General features: G+C 44.0%; 1 protein-coding gene across 1 annotated transcript in view; it reads left to right on the forward strand.

Moving 5' to 3' along the window:
- LOC124799056 (S phase cyclin A-associated protein in the endoplasmic reticulum) overlaps window positions 1–22,148 on the forward strand; it is a 621,352-nt gene that overhangs the window by 459,181 nt on the left and 140,023 nt on the right. Inside the window, exon 25 of the mRNA XM_047262594.1 lies at window positions 3,927–4,061. Within this exon, the coding sequence (XP_047118550.1) occupies window positions 3,927–4,061 (135 nt within the window). The remainder of the gene's footprint in view (window positions 1–3,926; window positions 4,062–22,148) is intronic.

Genomic DNA, 22,148 nt, shown 5'->3' on the forward strand with positions numbered 1-22,148 from the left:
AGTTTGGAAATTTTGTCCTCAACTAATATATTCTGAAGCTTAGGTGAACAAGTATCACTGCCATGGCCATGCTAGTCTTAACACAGTCACTCACAATCCCTTTCACTCACGTTAGCAAGTTTATGGTGTTGCATTTCCCGAAAACGTAATAGCTACAAAAATACTGATTGTTTTTGGTTGATAATGCTCGTCAAATATTAAGTCTGTCGGTACCAAATGCAGTCACAGTTTTTAGCCACCGACCTGCGCAATACGCCACTCAGAATATATATGTCTTTTCTCATCACAAAATTCACTTAAAAATTCCGAAGTTTCTACACATTGGAATAATTATGCCGTCACTTTCCAACACTTTTGATGTATGAAACACTGCTAGGTCCGGCAACTTCTCATTTCCGTCGGAACTACTACTACTACACACGTCCGAACTGTTTCATGGCTAGGCTCTCACTCTACTCTAGAATACTCTAAGTCTTCTCTACCAGCAGAGAAAGGTGCGCGAACAATATTGCTTTACCATTGGTCAGTTTACTTAACAGCCAATAGCAAAACAACATTCTCCCGCGTCAGTCCGCGCTTTTCATCCATAACCAATCGCAAAATAGTAAACCTCTCGACTGCACTTTTTACCGACGTAATTATCTAATATGCTGAAGTTTTGTTTATGCACAATGTTATTTACTATTGTTATTTATACCTGAATTAACTTTCCCTTTACCATAAACTTACTTTACAAATCTATTCCACAAAAATCCCCTTCGTTCATATCCATACTTCTTCGAAATGTTCCCACACTATAAATCCTACTACATAACTCGTTAAACAATTATCTTCATATTAACCTTAAACCACACTCACGCATCATTCATACTGCTAAAACACATTTATAACATTTTACATACACAGAAAGAAATAATAACACTTTATGAAAATACTAGAAGAGTTTATGAAAAACATTCTATTACTTTTGTGCACTCTAGTGTTAACAATCGAAACTAAAATCAGAGTCCCCCTATCCAATATTGTCCTGTATCGGCTGATACATAAACTACGTGCACGTCCAGTCTCGCGTCATCATCTGTCACTATCCATCTCTGAGACACATCTCCCACTTAACCGCCTCCAAGGCAGGATCGTTATACGGCGCTACGCCTCACTCTGTGGCATTCTGTAACTACACCCCATACCCTGTGACATAGTATTTATATACACAAGAAGATGCAAGTTAAAAGTTGTGAAATCGGTTGTATGGGTCTATAATTGACTTGAATGAATACAGCTACGGCGGACTATTGGACTTTCATACAGTTTTATGTTTAATAATTTAACACCCCTGATAAAAAACTGTTTACTGTATGAATTGTCAATCAGTCATGTAGAACTATTTTAGCTGTGGTTGCCCCAGTTTTATAATTATCTATAATAACGGAAAGCTCTAAAATATAGGCCTACCACTTTGTAGCACAAGAGATAACGCTGATAATACGAAATAGTACTTACTCGACAAGGCGCGTGGTGTATAAAGTACAGCGCTGCTGCTGTTAACTTTTGAAGCTGCAATCGCTCTGACAGAACTAAACATAAGCTAAACAGTGAATAGAAAGCTGTCCACAATTAGGTGGCTGTAAAACTTGCCATTTCTCCTGTAGAGTGTAAAAGGTGACTCTGGTGTATAAAATATAACGGCGCGCCCACTCTAGGGTTAAAGAGAGGGCGCGAACAATCCTGAAGCGGCACTGGACGGAACGCCTAATCGTTGGTGGTGATGTAGCACTCTTAATTACGTTGTGTATAATGAGCTAAAAATGACATATATAGAAGAGATGGCAAGCAAGGGCAGCCCTGGGCCTACAGTCAACCATCTTTTGTAACCATCGCCTGTTCTTGATATTAGGTTATTTTTATCTTCGGTCGCTTTCTGATAGCTGGAAGTTAGTTTCTACAGGAGGGAAGTCGTGGTATTCCTCGGTTGAGTAACTGTAAGATGCGGGATCCTCTGTAACACGTGGCTCATCATCCCGAGCTTGTGCACATACGTGAGCCTTCGCCGTCTCGGCGCGGCGGTCGCGTGTAATTGAATGTACACAGCGGCGGGCGGGCCGTGGGGCGGCTGTGTAACGCAGCCGCGTCGTTATTATGAATATCATTCTGGGAGACTTCATTAAAATTCATAGGCGGGCCGCTAGCTCGGAGCCGCGCGCGCAGCCGGCGCAAATTGGGGTGGCTGGGGGTGCGGGTCGCGCACTCGCTGACGTGGGAGCGGTGTGGGCGTAGCGGGGGCGGGGGCGCTGGCGGCGCGGCCGGCGCAAAGTGATTCCGGAGACCGGCCCGCGTGCCCCGCCCATTAATAACCATATTGGCTAAAGAAGCTTTTTAGGAGCCCGCCCCTCAACCCCTCTCGCGACAGCTGGTCGCCCGGAAACTTCCCGGTTACTGCCCGCGCACCGAGGGACGCGGGGGATGCAACCTAAAAGGGGGAGACCGGAAAACTGGGGGATGTTCGGATCCGCACGATGTTTTTTTTTTCTTCCTCTCCTGTCTTTTTCTTTTTGTCGTGCGGTTGTTCCACCGTGCTCTTTCGTATAAAATGTATTTTTTGTGTCAACATTCTCGTCATTCAATACCAGAGAGCAGTAGCTTGCCTTCAGATACAGTATGTTGTGTCTCATCTTAGAGCAGCACATCAGATTAACTGTATTTTTGAAGACAACGGTCGTGTGACACACAGCTAGATCTGTTCGTTCACGATACCCAGAACCTGTGTAGACTCGGCAGTCAATGTTACAGATATGTTTTTACATTTCCAAATGTTACCAGTGTAGTATTGTATTGTCTCTTCGTAAACAAAACATGAGCTTAAGGCATAACAGAAGATTAAACCGTTGTACTCAAGACTTAGAGATCTTTTGTGTTTATTTTAGACTAATCGTTCAAAATGGTTCAAATGGCTCTGAGCACTATGGGACTTAACATCTGAGGTCATCAGTTCTCTATAACTTAGAACTACTTAAACCTAACTAACCTAAGGAAATCACACACATCTATGCCCGAGGCAGGATTCGAACCTGCGACCGTAGCAATCGCGCGTTTCCGGACTTCAGCGCCTACAACCGCTCAGCCACAGTGGCCGGCAGACTGATCGTGGACGGCGAAGTTGTGTGCAGTGAGAGCACTGGGATAGCGATGTAAAGATAAACGTTACGAAGTGCAGCGAGAATGCTCGTTTGCACTATGGACAATACCGGCAGTAGTCGGACGAGTTCTATCTCCTTTATGGCACTGTCAACCTCGTTGTCATTACCGAATGCTTTGTGAACTCCACTTTGTTGTATTTTGTGTTTTGCTCGTTTTCTAGTTTTGGAATGAGGGAAGGGTTACCCTAGGTCCATTCAAGAGAAGCGGCTAATCGCGGCAGCTATGTACGAGTATAATAGTACTTCTTATAACATACTTGAGATATGAGAGGAGCAACATCATCATCTGGCAGAATGTAGTTATGTAAGTATTTATTCATGGAACACACTGCTCTTCTTTGTTTCTGCACGCTAACCACTCGGGCTACACACAGCAGAAATTTTGTCGCTGTTTGATGTATAGTTACATGTACCAACGCTCTCTCTTAGTCATTGTAATAAAAAATCCCACGATGTGATTAAAAATATAACTCTTAATTTTAAGACGATGACTAACGCAGTTTTAAAATTCCTTAGAACGTTAAAACAGTACACCGTTGTCGCTCACCCGCCAGTGACGTACTTTTATTAAATGAGTCTGTCGATATTTTACGGAACTGCTTATTTTCAAGTCAGCATGCAAGCAATGTGATTAACTTACGGCCGTAGTAGATGAAAACGTAATTAACTGTGTTTGTGTTGGTGCTTTTCGAACCGTATTTACTATCGTCGGTGGTGTTCCGCTTGTTGCAGCTACACTGTGAGCTTGGGCGTTGTGGACCGTCTGGCAGCCTACTGCGGGGGCGTCAGGGACCCTATCGACAACGACCCCAATGGAGCCAACTTCCTACTAGCTGGTCTCGAGCTTCTGTCGACGCTTGCAGCTAGGTAAGTAAATTTATTAATCGCGTGGCATTTCTGACGCGGTGTGCAACGGAGGTGGAACGTAACTGTATCATAAAATGTTGTAGAAATACTTTCCATTGTAAGTATATGCTTCGTAGTCCTGTCGACACCTGAGGTTTACTTATTGTGTCCCCGGCTACGGATCTCAACATTGGAAATATTTTAATCGTTGTACTTTTTGCAGTTATTTGCAAGCGCACGTTATACCATTCCTTGATATTTAATTCATTGGTTACGATCGAGAGGAGCTGAGGTATCCAAAAAATATCACTTTGAAAACATTGTACACGACGTGCTTCAGAAAGTTAGTTTCGCTAGACGTGTTGATTATTCCTTTTTTATGTCTTTAAGTTAACCGAAAGATATGGTAAATTCTGAAGTCCTATTTCTGTCGTTAATCAATATCACGTGATCGAGAGGTTTATTTATAAGGAAGTCTTTATCACAGTCGCAGTTTTTTATAATATTTAGCAAAAAACCGGTTTCACCAACGTAAGTCATCCTCAGATGTTCAATAAAATCAATAATAATGGAAATTGATTAATTAGTAAATAATACAGAAAATAAACTATAATTGGACACATAATCAGCAGTATTTCCCTTTCTGTGTGATGAGCTGCATTTTATTTGCCATTTTATTTTCATTCTTATTTTTACTCATACACTCCTGGAAATTGAAATAAGAACACCGTGAATTCATTGTCCCAGGAAGGGGAAACTTTATTGACACATTCCTGGGGTCAGATACATCACATGATCACACTGACAGAACCACAGGCACATAGACACAGGCAACAGAGCATGCACAATGTCGGCACTTGTACAGTGTATATCCACCTTTCGCAGCAATGCAGGCTGCTATTCTCCCATGGAGACGATCGTAGAGATGCTGGATGTAGTCCTGTGGAACGGCTTGCCATGCCATTTCCACCTGGCGCCTCAGTTGGACCAGCATTCGTGCTGGACGCGCAGACCGCGTGAGACGACGCTACATCCAGTCCCAAACATGCTCAATGGGGGACAGATCCGGAGATCTTGCTGGCCAGGGTAGTTGAGTTACACCTTCTAGAGCACGTTGGGTGGCACGGGATACATGCGGACGTGCATTGTCCTGTTGGAACAGCAAGTTCCCTTGCCGGTCTAGGAATGGTAGAACGATGGGTTCGATGACGGTTTGGATGTACCGTGCACTATTCAGTGTCCCCTCGACGATCACCAGTGGTGTACGGCCAGTGTAGGAGATCTCTCCCCACACCATGATGCCGGGTGTTGGCCCTGTGTGCCTCGGTCGTATGCAGTCCTGATTGTGGCGCTCACCTGCACGGCGCCAAACATGCATACGACCATCATTGGCACCAAGGCAGAAGCGACTCTCATCGCTGAAGACGACACGTCTCCATTCGTCCCTCCATTCACGCCTGTCGTGACACCACTGGAGGCGGGCTGCACGATGTTGGGGCGTGAGCGGAAGACGGCCTAACGGCGTGCGGGACCGTAGCCCAGCTTCATGGAGACGGTTGCGAATGGTCCTCGCCGATACCCCAGGAGCAACAGTGTCCCTAATTTGCTGGAAAGTGGCGGTGCGGTCCCCTACGGCACTGCGTAGGATCCTACGGTCTTGGCGTGCATCCGTGCGTCGCTGCGGTCCGGTCCCAGGTCGACGGGCACGTGCACCTTCCGCCGACCACTGGCGACAACATCGATGTACTGTGGAGACCTCACGCCCCACGTGTTGAGCAATTCGGCGGTACGTCCACCCGGCCTCCCGCATGCCCACTATACGCCCTCGCTCAAAGTCCGTCAACTGCACATACGGTTCACGTCCACGCTGTCGCGGCATGCTACCAGTGTTAAAGACTGCGATGGAGCTCCGTATGCCACGGCAAACTGGCTGACACTGACGGCGGCGGTGCACAAATGCTGCGCAGCTAGCGCCATTCGACGGCCAACACCGCGGTTCCTGGTGTGTCCGCTGTGCCGTGCGTGTGATCATGGCTTGTACAGCCCTCTCGCAGTGTACGGAGCAAGTATGGTGGGTCTGACACACCGGTGTCAATGTGTTCTTTTTTCCATTTCCAGGAGTGTATTAGTATGTTATCGAATATGGATATAAGTTAATGAATTTATCATCATCTTTCAACACCGTATTGTATTCGTATAATACGTACAGGAGGTGAACAGAAATAATGGAAACGCCAGAAGTATAACACATTACCATGGTTAATGAGATGTAGGAAAAACATGTACAAGGGTTGAACAAAGACAAGGAAACACGGCGAGAAGTGCATGCTTGAATCTACACTGAGGTGATAAAAGTCGTGGTATAGCGATATGCACATATAAATATGGCCGGAGGATCGCGTGCACTAGGTATAAAAGGGCAGTGCATTGTCGGAGCTGTCATTTGTACTCAAGAGATTGACGCGAAAATGTTTCCGACGTGATTATGGCCGCCCGGCGGGAATTCACAGACATTGAACGCGGAAAGGTAGTTGGAGCTAGACGCCTGGGAATTTCATTTCGGAAACTGATAGGGAATTCGTTATTCCGAGATCCACAGAGCCAAGAGTGCGCCGAGAATACCAAATTTCAGGCATTATCTCTCACCACGGACAGGGCAGTGGCGGATGGCCTTCACTTAACGAAAGAAAGCAGCGGCGTTTGCGTAGAGCTGTCAGAGATAACGGAGAAGCAACACTGCGTGAAACAACCGCAGAGATCATTGTGGGAATACGACGAAAGTATCCGTTAGGTCAGTGTGATGAAATTTGGCAGCAGCAGAGGACCGACGCGAGTACATTTGTTAACAACTCGACATCGCTTGCGGCGCCTCTCATTGGCTCGTGACCGTATCGGTAGGACCCTAGACGACTGGAAAATCGTGGGCTCGTCATATGAATCCCAGTTTCAGTTGGTAAGGGCTGATAGTACGGTTCGAGTGTGGCACAGATCCCGCGAAACCGTTGACCGAAGTTGTCAACAAGCTTTGGTGGTGGCACCATTATGGTATGGGCTGTGTTTATAGGGAATGGACTGGGTCCTCTGGTCCAACTGAACCGGTCATTGACTGGAATTGGTTATGCTCGACTACTTTTAGACCATTTGCAGCTATTCATGTAGTTCATGTTCCTAAACAACGATGGAGTTTGTACGAATGAAAATGGACCATGTCACTAGGCCATAATCGTTCGCGATTGGTTTGAAGAACATTCTGGACAGTTCGAGCGAATGATTTCGCCATCCAGATCGCCTGACATGAATCCCATCGAACATTCATGAGACGTAATCGAGAGGTCAGACCGTGCACAGAATCCTGCACCGCCGACACTTTCGCAGTTATGAACAGCTATAGAGGCAGCATGGCTCAGCATTTCTGGAAGGGCTTCCAACGACTTGTTGAGTCAATGTCACGTCGAGTTGCTGCAGTACGCCGGGTAAAAATTGGTCCGACATGATATTAAGAGGTATCGTAGGACTTCTGTCACCTCAGTGTAAATGCTGATGCTAACCGTGCTTGCAAGTTGCGCTGTTGCATTTGACCACAACGACCCATATGCAGTATCGTCATTACATTGCAAGTGTCAGTCGTGGTCGAACAGTGTTCTTTATAGTCACGGTTGACATATGTCGGAGCTAAATGAACCCGAAAGTGGGCAAAATGTTGCTGCTCGTATGGTGGATGCTTTTATAACCAAGACAGCCGAAGTGTTCGGTGTGTCAAGAGGCCCCGTATCCAAGATTTATACCGCATACAGGTAAAGTGGAAAAACAACATCTGCAAAGTCGCATCGCATTCGGCAATTTGTGCTGAGTGATCATGACAGACGCTCATTGAACGGGATGGTGACGAAAAATAATAGGACGGTTGCTCCAAAAGTCACTGTAGAGCTGAATCGTAATCGCGAAACCTGTCAGGATCAAAACTACGTGAAGGGAGCTCCATAAGCAGGGAATTGCAGGGGGAGCTGGAATTCCAAAACGCTCCTCAGTCTACAAATGTCTGCAACAGGAAGACATGGTACCAAAGCTGTAAAACCTGGACTATGGAGCAATGGAAGAATGTCATTTGGTCGGATGTGTCATGTTTAATCCGGTTTCCATCTTCTGGCGGAGTTTACGTGCCAAGAGTGAAACATGGCGGGGGTTCGGTGGTAATTTGGGCAGCCATATTGTGGTATTCCACAGGCCTCATGGTTACTCCTGAAGGTTGCATTACTTCCAAGGGTTATGTAAATATTTTGGCTGATCAGGTCCACCCAGTGATGCAGTGTTCACTCCCCGATGGTGATAATGTGTTCAAGTCGGCAGGACGTCTGTTCACGCAGGTCGCATCGTGCAGGACTGCTTTTGTGAGCACGAGGATAAATTGTTGCATCTCTACTGGTAACCATAATTATTACCAGATCTCAATATTATTGAGCATTTGTGGTCTGCTTTGAAGGGTGCGTTATTGCTAAGCACCTCCATCATTGTTACCTGAACCTTCCACTATTTTGCAGGAAGAATGGTATATGATTCCCCTGAAAACCATACAGGATCTGAATTTATACATTCCGAGACGACTGGAAGTTGTTTTTAGTCCAACTGCTTCGGTGCACCGTATTAGGCATGGTAATGTGTTGTGTTTTTGGGGTTTCCATTTTTTTTCCAACCCATGTAGTTTTATCGTATCCCTTTTGCGCCATCCCCGGAGATGAATCAGTCGCTCAAAAGAGGAGGGACCGTTCAATAGGCAGAGCGAATAAAGCTAACAATCGCCTACTCAAACACTGAATTTGTTAATTTTGAAATGTTGTGGTGAAGGCGTAATCCAAAGCTAGCCGTGACTGAAATTTGTGAAGCGAAATAAAAGAAGGAAAAAAGAAAATCACGTAAATGTTGCATGGTAAATAATCCCTTTAAGCGAATGATGTGGAACGAATCATCTTAGACGCTCTATGTACATGATTAGTGTTAACATTAATGAACACAATGAACAAACATTCATGCAAATCTTCTACAGGCCGCCAGTTTACAAGTAAAGATTCCTCTATGGAATAGAATGATTCATCCACAAGATATTAATTTTGGTTAGACTTAAAACTTGATTTACTATGTATAAAGCGTTTTGTTATTGAGAAAATGATGCAAAATTTTTGTTACTGCATATTGAACTCAGTTCTGAGGCAGTGCAGCTTTAATTATGTGTGATGAATGTCAGTTTCCTTTAAGTGTTTTGGATATGGACCCCATTACTTTTCTCAAATTGCGATGGGTTCTTTATGATGAAACTTAATAGCGTAAGCTCTTGAAGAGATACCTACAAGATGATTGCATTAAACACGTTTTATTGTTCTTATAACTCTGTTTTTAGCAGTCACTATTTTCTTTCTAACGGTTACACACTTCATATTGTTCTTACTACTCAGTTTTCAGAAAATTATTCCATAAGACATTATTGAGTGGAGGTATGCAAAATATATGAGGAGACTCAGTAGTATGCTTCTGCCATTCCAAGTTTTAAGCTATATGTACATCCAACACGTTGGAACATTTTACTCTTCTTACTGATTTCTGTCCGTGTGCTACGTCAGTTATTGCTACGCCTCTGTTGCGCAGAACTGAGTATAATGTCCAAAATGAGATTTTGACTCTGCAGCGGAGTGTGCGCTGATATGAAACTTCCTGGCAGATTAAAACTGTGTGCCGGACCGCGACTGGAACTCGGGACCTTTGCCTTTCGCGGGCAAGAGCACTTTCCGCGAAAGGCGAATGTCCCGAGTTTGAGTCTCGGTCCGGCACACAGTTTTAATCTGCCAGGAAGTTTCATGAGTAGAGTGTGTTTTACAAAGTTTGGGGAGAGTCCATTTTCAGAAAACCACTTAGTAATTTTATGAAAAACGCCATTCTGTTTCTTTCTCTCCAGTGGGATTTGTTATAACAGTGTTATCGTCTGCAAAATCCCAATGCTGCTTGACGACTTTTAAACGGACTGTCATTCACGCATATAAAAAGTAGGAATGGACCCAAAATTGAAACCTGTCAGACTCACTTCGCTATTACTCCCCAGTCATTTAAATTGTCTCCCCCTCCAACATTGTTTGAATTATTCAGCACAACTTTTTTGTCTGTGTTTGTTTAGTTTGGTTCAGACACGTTGTTTGTAAAGCCACGGATTTCATAGGTATGACGATACGAAACTTCTATTGTCATGACTGCTTGACTGCTGGCCGGCTGATGTGAAATTACTGTATAGTCACTGGGTTGACTGGCTTCATGGGTCCGCTTTTCGCCGACACTGATGCGTGATTAATTGACTTTCGTGTTGTATACTGCTATATGCACAGTCTTAAACGGCTTCGCAGTGTGGAGTTGTGGAAAGAACATCCCACCGAGGTTGCAGCAGTCACCCCTCTTGAGTGTCTGACAGCCAAACCATAGATTACAATGCTGTTCAGAGAGCGGGCCTGCATTGTTCACGAAGTAACGCGCAATCTCCGCCGGTTGCAGTGTGGACGGACTGTCCCTTTCGCCGCCCCCTCGAGTCGCCCCCTGCGTGCGCCACCCCCGGCTTTCTCCCGAAATGTATAATCCCAGATAGTGGCGCATGCTACGCGGGCTAATGGTAGGGGAGGCACGCGGGAGGCGACGGCCCGTCCTGGCGCCCCGCACCGATAACACGGCGTGCGGTCGTTCTCAGCCGGTGTGTGTCAGTGCTTACAGAGCCCATCGAGGATTTTCCTCTTTCTTCTGTCGGTACTTGTGCGCTGGAGAAGTCCAGTAATGCCGTCATCAACGCCAAGTTTGGTTTCAACTCCTCTGTGCTGCACTAGGAATGGCCCTGTTAGTGATTCTTCGGCTTTTGAACTGACTTGCACGGCCAGTTATAGGAGAACCTACAGTTGAACATGGGCTCTGAAACACGGCGAAACCCTGCGTTTTTCACATTAAAAAACATAGCCAGAAGTGAAAGAAGTTGTTAGTAGCGACAGGAAAATTCGCCATTGACGATAACGCGAAATCGGTGGTTTCTTCGAAACAACACGTAATTTGGCTTCTTCCTTATTTCCGAGAGAAAATGTAAATCTACGGCCACTAGTTCATTAACTGATATTGATTACATGTTGAAATTGGATCTTGACTTATTTCTCAAGGCTGAGGTTCGCGTATTACAGACATAAAAATTACCATTTCCCTCGTAAACACCTGATGCTCTAGATGCGACGTGAAACGAAAATACCTTACTTCGAAGGAAGTCTATTCCGGTAACTGTTTTATTCGTTGACGTCACATTTTCCGAAACTTCCGCGCAGCAAATCGTAAAAAAAAGGACGCGTTCTTAATAATCTTAAATACGGTGTAAGCATTAAACTGGATCTTTTTGTAGTGCGCAGATATAAATACGACAACCAACAAGTATAGCGTGTTACCTTTGCAAGCTCGTAATTACCATGGCGCTTCCTTGATTTGCTTCTAACAGCCAATCACACTACAGGATATGTGACGTCGATAAATGTAATGAAATTCATAGATATGTTCTTACATTCAACAGAACACTGAAAAAATATGAAATAAGACAAAAGGAAAGAACATACAGCACATGGAAAATAAACTGTCAGAAGATAACACCGAAAAATGGCATGTAATAAAAATATTTTTTTATGTGCGTAGTTGTAACTAAATCCTAGGGCTGTTAGTTGATAGGACCCAAGACATTTGTATGGGTATTCTAGTACTTTACCACCGAGTACAATGAGCCTGATTACAGGCCTGTATAGCTGAAGTCAATCTGTTACACAATTGTGGAACACGTTTTAAGCTCACGCATTATTAACGACTTGAAGAAATATTACGATTTTGATTCGCATTTTCGAATCTGTATTGACGTCAGCTGTTAGCGACAGATGAAAATTTTTTGCCAGACCTGCACCCGAACCCGGATTTCTCGCTTATGACGAGTGGGCCCCTACGGTTATCCGACACGTTACAGTTACGACCCGAAGTTCCAATTATCGCGGAGTCCACAGCGTGAACATAAACACACACTGTATAGACACAGACACTTGTAACCGTAAATGATACTTCCATGCCTCGACGGGCTAAAATGGTGATATGATATTTGTCTCTCCTGTGGAGGGATCATAAAATGTGCAAGCATCAGGATTGTGTACTACTTGGTGATAATTGGAAGTTTGTGCACGTCTCCAGGACCGATCCAGATTTGGATTTTAAATTGATTAAATATTCCCTATCCATTTAATTGTAAGGCTGAATGAAACGGTCGTTGGCATCTCTCCACGTGGATGCGCGTTAGTGATAAAAAGTCTCCTATTTACATCAGGTGGAATGAATAGATGATACAAAGATGATCCAGTGAAGAGTGCCGCATTTGGTCTTGGGTTCTTTTAGAAAGGACGAGAGTCTTCCTGATATTCTTATCAAATTACAATGACAGGTGCTTAAAAAACCGACGTTACGCATCGTGTGGAGGATTATTACTAAAATTTCGAGATGATACGTGATCTCAGAGAGGTATACCGACCGCTGTTTTTCCCACGCCATCATACGCGAATGGGCGAGAAAAAGGATGGAAATTATTTTGGCGCAAGAAGTCACTTCCACGGCACACCGTAAAGTGGCTTGCAAAATGCGGATGCAGAGAATTATATCGTCACAGCCTAGAGTGTTCGAGCACATGGATGCCTAATTGTACTCGAAAGTCTGTCTATAGTAGTACAAGCTTGAAATTTAGTTGGAGTGTATGAACTGAATATCAAGTAAAAAGGAAGATCAGAAACCACAGTTTTGTATTTGCCACTTATTCTCTTTGACCTTTGTCGGTTCTTACATTATGATACTGACTGAACCAGTCGGCGTGTACTCCATCTGTCGTTAGAGGTAGCTTCTGACTTTCTTTCGTATAGAAGTTCCAGGCGTAGCTCCCGAACAAAACAATAAGTATGCAAAGAAGCACAACTTCTTTTGTACTTTGCTACACGAAAGTACATTTGAGATGCACAGTTAGACTGTTACTGACTAATTTGAAATCTGAAAACGTAATGCCGAAACCATGTACAAAAATGAATCTGGTTCCCGTTTTTTCCCCCAAATAACTCACTCCAAGTATTAACGAGCAGTTTCAACCAAAACTGATACTCCGATGATTTAGTTACGCCTATTTTTTGGGGTAGGGAAGTAGAGATACCTAATTAAAAATCTGAAACCGCTGCAGCAATTTCATCCCAACTTGGTACATGCATGAGTTACTATTTGGAAACATATACTGTTTAAATGGGACACTCCTAGCACTCTTAGAGAAGAGGTGGAGTTAGTGAAGGGAAAGACGTGTAGAAAACGTGTCGGTTCTATAGTTTTCGGGGCCTTCTAAATAGTAACAGTTCTGATGAATTTTATTCTCTGAGGGTGAAGTCGCATTAAGAAGGGGTGACATCTAAATCATAACTGTATAATGCTTGCAACAATTTAAACCAAATTTCCTACAAGTATGACATACTATCTGGTAAAAAAAGCCGGCCAGTGTGGCCTTGCGGTTCTAGGCGCTTCAGTCTGGAACCGCGTGACCGCTACGGTCGCAGGTTCGAATCCTGCTTCGGGCATGGGTGTGTGTGATGTCCTTAGGTTAGTTAGGTTTAAGTAATTCTAAGTTCTAGGGGACTGATGACCACAGATGTTAAGTCCCATAGTGCTCAGAGCCATTTGAACCATTTGGTAAAAAAAAAAAAAAAAAAAAAAAAAAAAAATAGCCGTGACACAGAGCTCCCCGAAGCACTTAGGGATGGGATTGGATATATGTAACACATATTGGTTGGTATCTAGGTAAAAATACTGTGGAGGAAATAAATTCCAAGCGCCGCTAGGAGGGTTGATAGGGTGGGAAGGAAGTGTAATTTGCAGATAATCGAATACAACTGGTATTAGTGTCGAATTCGTAGCGTCCGGATTTGCTACGTGTAACTGTGGAATGTGCGGCACAACTTTAATCCTGTAGACAGATTTCATTACTTTTCCTGCCTACTGTCAGATTGGACTGGATAAATAACCAGGTAACGCCGGGTAGCTTGTCGGTATCGAACGCATATTGCCATGCAATACGACACCATAAGCAGCCTGTAGGTGTATTTTAAATACACGAACTGCACTTTTTTCATCGCCAGTTTCATTGGTTCTAAGTGTTAATTGACTATTAAATCGTCACAGTAATGTATTATACCAATAATAAATAAGTGTACGTTTCACTCGCTTGAACGAGTCCAACTTCGTAAGAGGCTATGTATTTCCACGGGATCAGTTCATGAGCAGCAACTGTTATTCGTCTTTGTGTTTCACATATGAATCTCAACGTCTCTGAATTGATTATAGGATAACCGTGGCGGAGAAGAGGTGAGGCCCGTATACGATGCCAAAGATCTTTGACAGATATTATATAAAAGCTTGGACCACGCTCCAATATTTGTAAAAGGTGCCATAAAAAGTAGTGCCGTAGGAAAGTCTTTCACAAAAGACATTTCAGTTGTCTTCTATTGTACTGCACACGTCATTGAGTTTTTTCTTCAGTACTGGTATATTCCGGGTTTTATTTTTATTGTTTCAAAAAGAAAAAAAAACATTGTGTGTTAATTCATGTAGTTGCAGTTTTCATTATTTTTATTGAACTATTTTTCCGTTAATCCGCCATCTGAGGATCACGATACGCTCACAGACATTATGGTATTTGATCTCAGATTTTCTTTTCCATTTGATCTGGATTCTCAGTGTGTAGTACGGCGTTTATAGGACCTTTAGCCACAAGTCGTTAATTTCTCGCCTCGGAAAGTCATTTAGGTCACTGCAGCTGTTATGAAGATAAATCTGTTTAGCGCGTCTTCCGGTAATACATTGATTTCTTCTTGGTTTTTCTTTCTTTCTTTTTTTTACGTGTAATGGTAGTCTTGGTTTCGGTTTCAAGTATAAAATGTTGAAAATGCGTGTCGTCCACTTGGAATCATTTATTCTTGCACGTGCCCACAAAACCAAAATTGCGTTTCCGTATTGTGTCCGTAATTTTTTCTATTTTAGAATATATTTCTTGCATGATTTTTTTTTCTGTAGAGCCTGCGCTCTGCCTCTGTAATCAGATTTCTGTGCTGTTCGTATGGCGGGACAATGTAACTTCAAATTCGGGTCGCGGTCTGTCTTAGGGGGTGACTATACACGGCCATATTACGTCCTTGTGATTCAGTGAGCGTTGACCTGCTGCTGTCTGAAACTTACGAATACAGGGCTGTAGAGTCGAAATCTAAGTGGGGATTGGCGACACACAACGGTTTTAAAACAAAGTTTATTCATATGAGATGCAACTTCAGATTACCACTAATATCTGTCTGGTCACTGTGTAGACGATAGGCTTCGGCAACAAGTGCTGAAGGAGGGAGCAAACCAAGCAGCTATTCATATCAGTCAGTTCACTATAATTCAAAATTATTCAGCGTTATGAATTCGCGTAAGTTCATTGGAATTCAATAGTCTTTCGTAACAGTCTTCGCACTTGCAAATAATTTATAACATTAGCTCGAGCCTCATTCTAATAATAAAATGATAGAGCATTCAGCAGCTATTAAATATGAAGATTATTGATTACAGCTGCTCATGTCGTTTAAAGTAAAGAGTCTTCCAAATACTCACGGAATATTTCTAAGTTCCAAGTACTCTATACGGAGAAAAGAAGTTCAAAAACGGTAGCTACTCGAAAATTGAAACGACCTTGATGCCACCTGGAAATAGACACTCCCCAAACCGTTAGTGGTTCAGCGTTGTTCAACGTTCGAACTGTTCTTGCAAAAGCTCATACATAGCGTCGTCTCGTTCCACACTGGATACTGCTCAGGAATAATGGAAATTTAGTGGAAACTAACTTCAAACTAAAATTGATCTTCATGCCTCGATCTTATTTCTATAACTAATATTATTGGAGATATAGTTCATTGACTGAATCGCACGTTGCGATCTTTGGAAACAAAACATAGGATACTGCTTATTTCTAATGATGATATTACGTTTATGATATCTGTCTTACAGAATTTCTCCTCCTTTTGTTGTTGTTGCACACAAAATTACTCCTTTCTATACAGTTCTCCGCTATCAAGAATATTACTTCCTCCATTTAATCATGTTAATTAATTGGTCCTTACGTAATGAAATGTCTGTATCTAAGCCAATTTCTTAAGTTAGTGTCTTATCCGAAGATACATTGTTGTATCTGTCTAAGCAATTGATTGTTTTCTATAATGAATTAAGTAATTAAATTCATCAGCACGCCTTCGTGCCTGCCAGCTAAATAAATTTGTGTACACTACTGGTCATGGTGAGTTCCGGTAGACCTCCCTAGGTCTTATATCTGTTTTGGTATCGCAGTTCCTAATTTTCATATAATTATCGTATTTATACAATTTGAACTTGTTATAAGCTATGAAGTACTGTACAAAAAGTTGAGGTCGTATTATTCGTAATTCCGACGTGAGACTCTCTGTGGAAAGGTGAGTCTGAATTTTGTACAAGGCTATTTGCTATGTGTGTATCATTCATATTCATATATATTCGTGACGATATGTCTGCGTCTTTGGCCGTTCACTCTAATCGGCCAGTGTGAATGCGCACTGTGGCAGGTAGATTGGAATTCTGGCGACTTCCGTTCAGATTCGCTCTCCTCCTCGGCGGTGGCCACAAAGGTCTTACCTGCGTCAACCTCAATGACAACTCTGTTACCGGTTGTCTGCGGGACTCACCATCTCAGACTCGCTTACCAGGCGCCCCCGTAAAGGCCTATACATAATATAATCCAGTTTTTATAATTTGGAATGATTATTTTGTGTAAGATCTTTCTTTCTCTTCATTCTAATTCCATTAGTAAACACGCACTCAGATGCATATACGAGAAGCGTTCGGTAAGTAACGCAACCCATTTTTTTGTCGGCCAGTTTCGGTTGAAAAAATGCGGATGTGGGACTTCGTGGAATCTTGCCGCTTCAGCCCCTATAGTCTCATGAATTTCCGATTGCTGGCGGCGCTATACTTACCCTTCAAAATGGCGTCTGTAATGGAGGTGCGTTCCAGACAGAGAGCTGTCGTTTCTTTTGGCATAAAATAAGAGGATCGCAGATATTCATAGGCCTTTGCAGAATCTCAACTGAGACTCGGAAATGGACAAAAGCACGGTAAGTCATTGGGCGAGGCGTCTTTCGTCATCGCAATAATGTCACGCAAATCTGTCTGATCTCTCGCGTACTGGCTGCACACAGCTATGGCTCCTGCAGTGTTGGAACGTGCGGACACTCTTATTCGAAGTTGTCGACGGATCACAGTCAAAGACCTCGCTGTTGAACTGGACGTCTCTCTTGGTAGCGCTGACACATTCATCCACCAGTTGGGGCACTCGAACGTGTGTTGCAGGATGTCGCACCTTCCCGAATTCCATCTGTTTGGCCCAATCAAGGATGCACTCCAGTACGTGGATAATGGGGAGATTATTGATGCATTAAGACGTTGGCTCCGAGGTTGGCCAGTAGAGTGGTACCATGCGGGCCCATAGGCCTCCCATTAAGGTGGCGAAAGGCTGTCACATTGAACGGAGATTATGTTGAAAAATAGGGTTTTGTAGCCAAAAGACTGGCGAATAATACCGTTGTTGGAATCCTGAATGAAGTGAACGTACTTTCAGAAAATAAATGTGTTGCATTGCTTATTGAAAGCCCTTCATACAGGTTTTGGGATGTTATCATAAAGTTTTGTACTTCTGAAAAACATACACTCTGTTGTAAATATTTCTTATGCTTTGGAAAGTTATTTTGATTTTTCTAGCTCTTGCTTTCATAGCTTTTTTATCTGGCCCATTGATTGTAATCTACTCTCCAAGATATTTAAAGCTGTACATGCGGTTCATTGTTCTATTTTCGGTGTTTAACTACATTATATTGTCCTTGATGTTGGGCATCCATTCTGTTTTTTGCTTTCTCCCATTCAAAGTAATCTCCCTCAAATCTAGTGCAATTGTGCCAGCGGTTTTTTTTTCAGTCTCGGAAGCACTTGTGGAGCTCACTTTTGCTAAGGCGTGGAGCTCCTTGAGCGATTCTGTTTTTGTCTCATTAATTATGGCAAAACGCCGTCCTTTCATGGTTCGCTTCAGCCTCAAAAATAGAAAGAACTCGCAGGGAGCCATGTCCGGCGAATACGTTGGCTGAGGCAACATAAAGGCTTTTGCAAAAAATCACCAACAAGCCTTGAGGTGTGAACGGAAGTATTATCGTGATACAGTTTTCACGAGTGGTTTTGCCACAATAGTGCTCGTTTTCTTCGACGCATAATTTCCACACAGTATTCCTTATTGACCGTATGACCATGAGGAAGGAACTCAGGTTGCACTATCATATAGTAATCAAAGAAAACCGTGAGACGAACATTCACCTGTAATCGACCTTGTTGAACTTTTTTCGGACTTGCCTGTTCAGCCAGTTTTCAGTGGGACGATTGGGTTTTGGTATCGACGTCATACCCGTAGATACATGTTTCGTCATCTGTTGTGACCTCCTTTAGAAGTTCTGGGTCGTTGATATAAAAGTTTTCTGAGTATCGTACCGCATCATAACGTAAAGAACTTTACTGGAGAAACCAGCGTTTCGGCCACGGTTGCAGTGGCCTTTTTCTTCGTCTACTGAAAACCCGGAAGAGAGTCACTGTAACCATTTCCGAAAAGCTGGTTTCTCCAGTCGAATTTTTTTTTTTTACGTTATGACGCGGTACGATGTACAGAAAACTTTAATTTCAACTGACTCTGGCCGCGGAAGCCTACGCAATTATATTCTGGATCATTGTCGACTTCATTCGGCAATTCTTGAGCGATGTCTACGCGACGTCGTTTTTGATCGAGATTCAGCAATTTCGGAATAAACTTTTCTGCTACACATTTCGTGACCAAAGCATCCGAAAAAATTGCTTGGCTTGAGCCAAAGGACATTTCAGCATCATCAGGAACCTCTCTGATGGTGATTCGGCGATTTCCCAGACCCATTTTCTTTACTTCTTCCACATTGTCGTCGGTAATGGACGTGCTAGGGCGTCCAGTACGGTCGTCGTCTTGTACTTCTTCTCGACCCTCTTTGAAACCTTTATACCACCCTTAAACTCTTGTCTTACTCATAGTAGAGTTGCCAAAACCTTGAGTCAACATTTCGGAAGCGGTGCTGTACTTCATTCAATTTTTGAAACAAAATTGAAAGCAAATTCTGATCCATTATTTTCGAAAGTAAAACTGGCTGAGCACTCGAAAACACACACGACCTTTTCGACTGTCAAGAGTAAACCAAGCATTCGCAACAGCTGAAAATTGAAACATACATCAGTAATATGTGTGCCAACAAGATAAAAACATTTGAAAACCGGATGTGTAAAGCCTTCAGAATTAAAAAAAAACCGTTACTTTTGATCATAGCTATAAGCAGCAGCCGCAGGGCAAGAGAAAGCAGCATGTAACACTTTGCGAGTTCGTAAACTGGAGTGAGCTATATTGTTCCATCTGTGTGCTTTGGTTTGGTAGTTGTATTCCTGCGTGTTAATTTAATGGACGCAGTCCTCGCGTTTCCTTTTGTGGTGGAAAATAAACCGTGACATTTTGCAAGTTTATTAAAAAACTAGGAACCCGCTTCGATTGCGAAAAAAGCACATAGTGTTAACCTAGGTTTCGGTGTATATAACTACACCTTCTTCAGAACAATAAAACCCACAAGTGCCTAAGAAGACCTTTGTCAATGATTACAAGAACATCATAGCTATACATTTATAAACGAAAAAAACAGTACAAACAGTACATATGTACAAAGTGTAAACCGTTACTTAACTTAATGGTGTAACCTCCACCTCACACCGGCCTATGTTCGATGGGCCATGACCCGCCATAAGTTAAGTAACGGTTTAGACTTTGTACATATGTACTGTTTGTGTTTTCCTTTTTTTCGTTTATAAATGTATAGCTATGGTGTTCTTTTAATCATTGCAAAGGTCTTCTTAGGCACTTGTGGGTTTTATTGTTCTGAAGAAGGTATAGTTATCTACGCCGAAACCTAAGTTAACACTAGGTGATTTTTTCGCAATCGAGGCGGGTTTCTAGTTTTTTAATATATTAACCAACGATTGCTGACGCGCTGCGATGTTGAAGGTTCTTAAATTTTGCCAGTTCCTAACCAAGAGCGAATAATCTAGTTTCATATGTGTTCTTTGGTAGTTTAGCTTTTGAATCTCTGCATGCCAATCTACTTTATTAGACAGCTCTTGCGTTTTCGTCAGTGTCTACAGTAGAGTTTCGTTCCGTGTGTCGATGGCCGTTTGTTCGTTTGTTTTGAAAGCTAGTGGTCGCTCGTTGGCATTAGTCAGCGAGTCAGGCAGGCAGCAGCCGCCGGCCGAGAAACATCAGCAATAGGGAAGTAACCGATTTTGTGACATTTTACGAGTTCGGAACCGGGACTGAATTATATACACTCCTGGAAATAGAAATAAGAACACCGTGAATTCATTGTCCCAGGAAGGGGAAACTTTATTGACACATTCCTGGGGTCAGATACATCACATGATCACACTGACAGAACCACAGGCACATAGACACAGGCAACAGAGCATGCACAATGTCGGCACTAGTACAGTGTATATCCACCTTTCGCAGCAATGCAGGCTGCTATTCTCCCATGGAGACGATCGTAGAGATGCTGGATGTAGTCCTGTGGAACGGCTTGCCATGCCATTTCCACCTGGCGCCTCAGTTGGACCAGCGTTCGTGCTGGACGTGCAGACCGCGTGAGACGACGCTTCATCCAGTCCCAAACATGCTCAATGGGGGACAGATCCGGAGATCTTGCTGGCCAGGGTAGTTGACTTACACCTTCTAGAGCACGTTGGGTGGCACGGGATACATGCGGACGTGCATTGTCCTGTTGGAACAGCAAGTTCCCTTGCCGGTCTAGGAATGGTAGAACGATGGGTTCGATGACGGTTTGGATGTACCGTGCACTATTCAGTGTCCCCTCGACGATCACCAGTGGTGTACGGCCAGTGTAGGAGATCGCTCCCCACACCATGATGCCGGGTGTTGGCCCTGTGTGCCTCGGTCGTATGCAGTCCTGATTGTGGCGCTCACCTGCACGGCGCCAAACACGCATACGACCATCATTGGCACCAAGGCAGAAGCGACTTTCATCGCTGAAGACGACACGTCTCCATTCGTCCCTCCATTCACGCCTGTCGCGACACCACTGGAGGCGGGCTGCACGATGTTGGGGCGTGAGCGGAAGACGGCCTAACGGTGTGCGGGACCGTAGCCCAGCTTCATGGAGACGGTTGCGAATGGTCCTCGCCGATACCCCAGGAGCAACAGTGTCCCTAATTTGCTGGGAAGTGGCGGTGCGGTCCCCTACGGCACTGCGTAGGATCCTACGGTCTTGGCGTGCATCCGTGCGTCGCTGCGGTCCGGTCCCAGGTCGACGGGCACGTGCACCTTCCGCCGACCACTGGCGACAACATCGATGTACTGTGGAGACCTCACGCCCCACGTGTTGAGCAATTCGGCGGTACGTCCACCCGGCCTCCCGCATGCCCACTATACGCCCTCGCTCAAAGTCCGTCAACTGCACATACGGTTCACGTCCACGCTGTCGCGGCATGCTACCAGTGTTAAAGACTGCGATGGAGCTCTGTATGCCACGGCAAACTGGCTGACACTGACGGCGGCGGTGCACAAATGCTGCGCAGCTAGCGCCATTCGATGAGCCGGCCGCGGTGGTCTAGCGGTTAAGGCGCTCAGTCCGGAACCGCGCGACTGCTACGGTCGCAGGTTCGAATCCTGCCTCGGGCATGGATGTGTGTGATGTCCTTAGGTTAGTTAGGTTTAAGTAGTTCTAAGTTCTAGGGGACTGATGACCACAGATGTTAAGTCCCATAGTGCTCAGAACCAGCGCCATTCGACGGCCAACACCGCGGTTCCTGGTGTGTCCGCTGTGCCGTGCGTGTGATCATTGATTGTACAGACCTCTCGCAGTGTCCGGAGCAAGTATG

Source organism: Schistocerca piceifrons, chromosome 5 (genome assembly GCF_021461385.2).
Source record: "Schistocerca piceifrons isolate TAMUIC-IGC-003096 chromosome 5, iqSchPice1.1, whole genome shotgun sequence".
NCBI lineage: Eukaryota > Metazoa > Arthropoda > Insecta > Orthoptera > Acrididae > Schistocerca > Schistocerca piceifrons.